The sequence below is a fragment of the Apium graveolens genome, chromosome 1, assembly GCF_009905375.1.
Source record: "Apium graveolens cultivar Ventura chromosome 1, ASM990537v1, whole genome shotgun sequence".
Taxonomy (NCBI): domain Eukaryota; kingdom Viridiplantae; phylum Streptophyta; class Magnoliopsida; order Apiales; family Apiaceae; genus Apium; species Apium graveolens.
The window spans coordinates 140254764-140258562 of NC_133647.1; the positions used below are offsets into that span (position 1 = coordinate 140254764).

The 3799-nt window shown below is 36.9% G+C and overlaps 1 protein-coding gene and 1 non-coding gene across 2 annotated transcripts; one reads left to right on the top strand and one right to left on the bottom strand.

Annotated features, from left to right (window-relative positions):
• Positions 1 to 1603: 1603 nt before the first annotated feature.
• Positions 1604 to 2119, bottom strand: LOC141707412 (UBA domain-containing protein Mud1-like). The gene has a single exon (XM_074510563.1). It carries the CDS (start codon positions 2117 to 2119, stop codon positions 1604 to 1606), a length of 516 nt encoding a protein of 171 aa, XP_074366664.1.
• A 960-nt stretch (positions 2120 to 3079) lies between these two features.
• LOC141681617 (small nucleolar RNA R71) lies at positions 3080 to 3186 on the top strand. Its single transcript, XR_012559049.1, has one exon. It is a non-coding gene; the product is annotated as a small nucleolar RNA R71 (small nucleolar RNA).
• The last annotated feature ends 613 nt before the right edge of the window (positions 3187 to 3799 follow it).

A 3799-nucleotide genomic window follows, 5' to 3' on the forward strand; every position in this document is an offset into this window, starting at 1 on the left:
ATCAAAACTTTTCCATAGCATACACCCCCGCTAGCAATTCCCTCTCAGTTGTTGCATAGTTGATCTGAGCTCCATCTAAGGTCTTGCTTGTATAATATATATCATGAAGCTTTCCATCCTTTCTTTGACCTAAGACTGCACCAATAGCTTGATCACTAGCATCACACATGATCTCAAATGGCAAATTCCAATATGGTGGTTGCATGATTGGAGCAGAGATAAGAGCTTTCTTTAACCTGTCAAAAGCCTCAATGCAAGCATCTTCAAAAACGAAAGGGACATCTTTTCCTAAGAGTTTAGTTAGAGGTCGAGCGATTTTTGAAAAATCTTGTATAAAATGGCAGTAAAATCCCCCTTGCCCAAGAAAACTTCTTACTCCCTTCACTGAAGTTGGGGGTGGTAAGCACTCAACAACCTCTACCTTAGCTATATCGACTTTGATGCCTCTTTTTGAGACAACATGACCCAAAACAACCCCCTCTTGTACCATAAAGTGACACTTTTCCCAATTTAAAATTAGATTAACTTCTTTACATCTATGCAACACTTTTTCCAAGTTATGTAAGCATGCATCAAATGATATTCCACAAACAGAGAAGTCATCAATAAAAACTTCCATTATATCTTCGATAAAATTAGAGAAAATTGCCATCCTACATCGTTGAAAGGTTGGTGGGGCACAACATAATCCAAATGGCATTCTACGATATGCAAACGTACCATATGGACATGTAAAATTTATTTTTTCTTGGTCGTTTGGATGGATGGGAATTTGTAAGAAACCTGAATATCCATCCAAATAACAGAAAAAAGAATGTTTTGCCAACCTTTCAAGCATTTGATCAATAAAAGGGAGAGGAAAATGGTCTTTTTAGTGGCTTTATTTAATTTTTTATAATCAATGTACATTCGCCACCCTGTCACGGTTCTAGTAGAAATCAACTCACCCTTATCATTCTTGACATTGATCATTCCTCCTTTCTTTGGATCTACATGCACAGGGCTAACCCAGTTACTATCAGAGATAGGGTAGATTATACCTGTAACAAGAAGTTTTAAAACCTCCTTTTTGACTACGTCCATCATATTAGGATTAAGTCTTCGTTGATGTTCAATAGAAGAGGCTTGCTCGTCTTCAAGAATTATCTTATGTGTGCAAAATAATGGATTAATGCCCTTAATATCATCAATAGTGTACCCAGTGACATTTTTATATTTTTTTAAAACTGTGAGCAACAACTCAATTTGAATGTCATCAAGCTCAGCATTGACAATAACAAAATATGAATTATTAGGGCCCATGAACACATATTTCAAAGATGTAGAAAGTGATTTTATTTCTACCTGAGGAGGCGTTGAACTCTCCTTAACTTTCTCATTACGCAACACAATAGAATGATCAAACATAGCTAGAGGTGCTACATCCAAAAGTTTCTTGTAGCCCGTACACTCCTTATTTTCTTCATCCATGTCACCTTCCAGAACAACTTGAAATGGATCTTCACATAATAAATTTTTAGTTTTGATGTAAATTACTTTTTCTAGAGCATCCACCCTATTTATTTTCTCATCCATAGAAGGGTGTCCCATTATGTTTTGGAGCTTAAATTACATCTTCTCTTCTCCTACTTGAAAAGAAATTCTTTATGTCAATTATAGCTCCAGCAGTAGCTAAGAAAGGTCTCCCAAGAATGATAGGAATATTTGCATATTCTTCCACCTCCATGACAACAAAATCACATGGAACATAAAATTTACCAACCTTGAGAGGAACATCTTCAAGTACACCAAGAGGATATTTTACAGTCCTGTCTACCAATTGTAGAGAGATATGTGTGGGTTTCAGTTCACGCATCTGAAGCTTGTCAGAGATTGATAATGTCATTAAACTGACACTTGCTCCAAGATCACATAAAGCTCTTTTGATTTCAACATCCCCTAGTTTGGCAGGAATAGAGTAGCTACCTGGATCCGCTAACTTTTTAGGAAGATGATTCTGCAAGATGGCACTACACTCTGCCGTTAGTGAGATAATGGAACTTTCTTCAATCTTTCTCTTCCTTGACAATATATCTTTGAGAAATTTTGTGTATGAAGGCATCTCTGATAAAACATCCATGAATGGAATATTAATGTGCAGCTTCTGCAGAATTTCAAGAAATTTACTATAATTCTTCTCAAGTTTAGCTTGTGCCAACCTTTGTGAAAAAGGAACAGGAGGCACGTACGGCTTTTCTTCCACTGCCTCTTCTTCGATCACTTTTCAGCTATAATGTCATCTTCATGATTTTTAGCATTCACAATACTTTTGCTCAACTTTAAATCTGGTTCTGGAAATTCTTTTCTGCTCCTCAGAGTTACAACATTGATATGACCTTTTTGTGGTTGTTCAGTTTGGCTAGGAAGTTGGCCTGAAGACTTGTTGAGTTGGCTCAACTGCTGAGCAATTTGAGTAACCGAATTTTCCATCAACTTATTGTGAGCATTCATCTCATTGATACTTGCATCAAAATCATCATTCTTCTTTGCCTGTGTTGAGATAAATCCTTCCAAAAGATTTTCCAAGTTAGATTTTTGTGGATGAGTTGGTGGGAGTTGAGCTTGAGCCTGAGTATTTCTGTAGGAGAAATTAGGATGATCTCTCCAACCTGGATTGTACTTGTTAGAGTAAGGATAATATTATTGCCTTTGATTTTGGTTTTAAAGGACATTTGCTTGTTCCATTGCTAATTCAGAGGGATTGAACTGACACATATTTTGAGTGTGTCCAACTACACCACAAATCTCGCATGAGGCAACTGAAGATGAAGTTCAAGAATCCAATTGCTCAATCTTCTTAACCATTGCCTGCATAGTAGTATTCAACATGGTTAGAGCATCAAAATCATACTTACCTCCCTTCTTAGGATGATTTATGTCACTGTACGGATAGTTATCATTAGACGCCATATCGTCTAACAAAGCTTTCGCATCCTCAGTGTTCTTCTTCATAATAGATCCACCAGAAGCAGCATCAACAAAAATTCAGAATTCTTGTCTTAACCCATTGTAGAATGTCTGGATCAAAAACCAGCCAGGAATGTCATGGTGAGGACATTGTCTATGAAGCCTTTTGTATCTTTTCCATGCACCATAAAGAAACTCCTCATTATCTTGATGAAAGTTAGATATGTCGTTCCTGAGCTATGCAGTCTTCTTCTGACTGAAAAATTTGAGTAGAAAGGCCTTTGTTAAACCATCCCAAGTAGTGAACTTGTTTGGAACTTCATCTTTCAACCAATCTTTTACTGCATCTCGAAGAGAGAATGGAAATAACCGCAGCTTTATCGCATCATCACTAACATCAATCAACTTTATTGTATCACACTTCTCCAGAAAACTCTCAAGATGATCAACAAGATTTTTAGTGGACAATCCTACAAAAGAATCATTGGAGATGAATTGAACGAATCGAGGCTTGATTTCAAAGTGGGTAGCCGTGACTATTGGTCTGAAAATACTGGAGAGTACGTCCTTAATATCTAGCATACCCTACTCATTAAGAGCTTTAGCTGGTTCACCAATAACTTCCATGTCTTTTTGGTTCCTTCGTGCACCTGATTGTCTTCTTGCTGTAGCTTCAATTTCAGGATTAAAAGCAATTAAGTTTTCAGTACCTGAACTTGGAGTTTGCATGCAACAAGAAAACTAGAAACCAATATCAATAACAAGGGAATAATAGCCGAAGCACATAACTAAAAGACTTAGCTAAAATAACTCAAAAATTTACTAATCTAATATCGCTTTGTCCCCGGCAGCG

Bases quoted from the DNA above. Each gene is read 5' to 3' on its own strand.
- LOC141707412 (XM_074510563.1), bottom strand. From the start codon at position 2,119: ATGGATGTTTTATCAGAGATGCCTTCATACACAAAATTTCTCAAAGAT.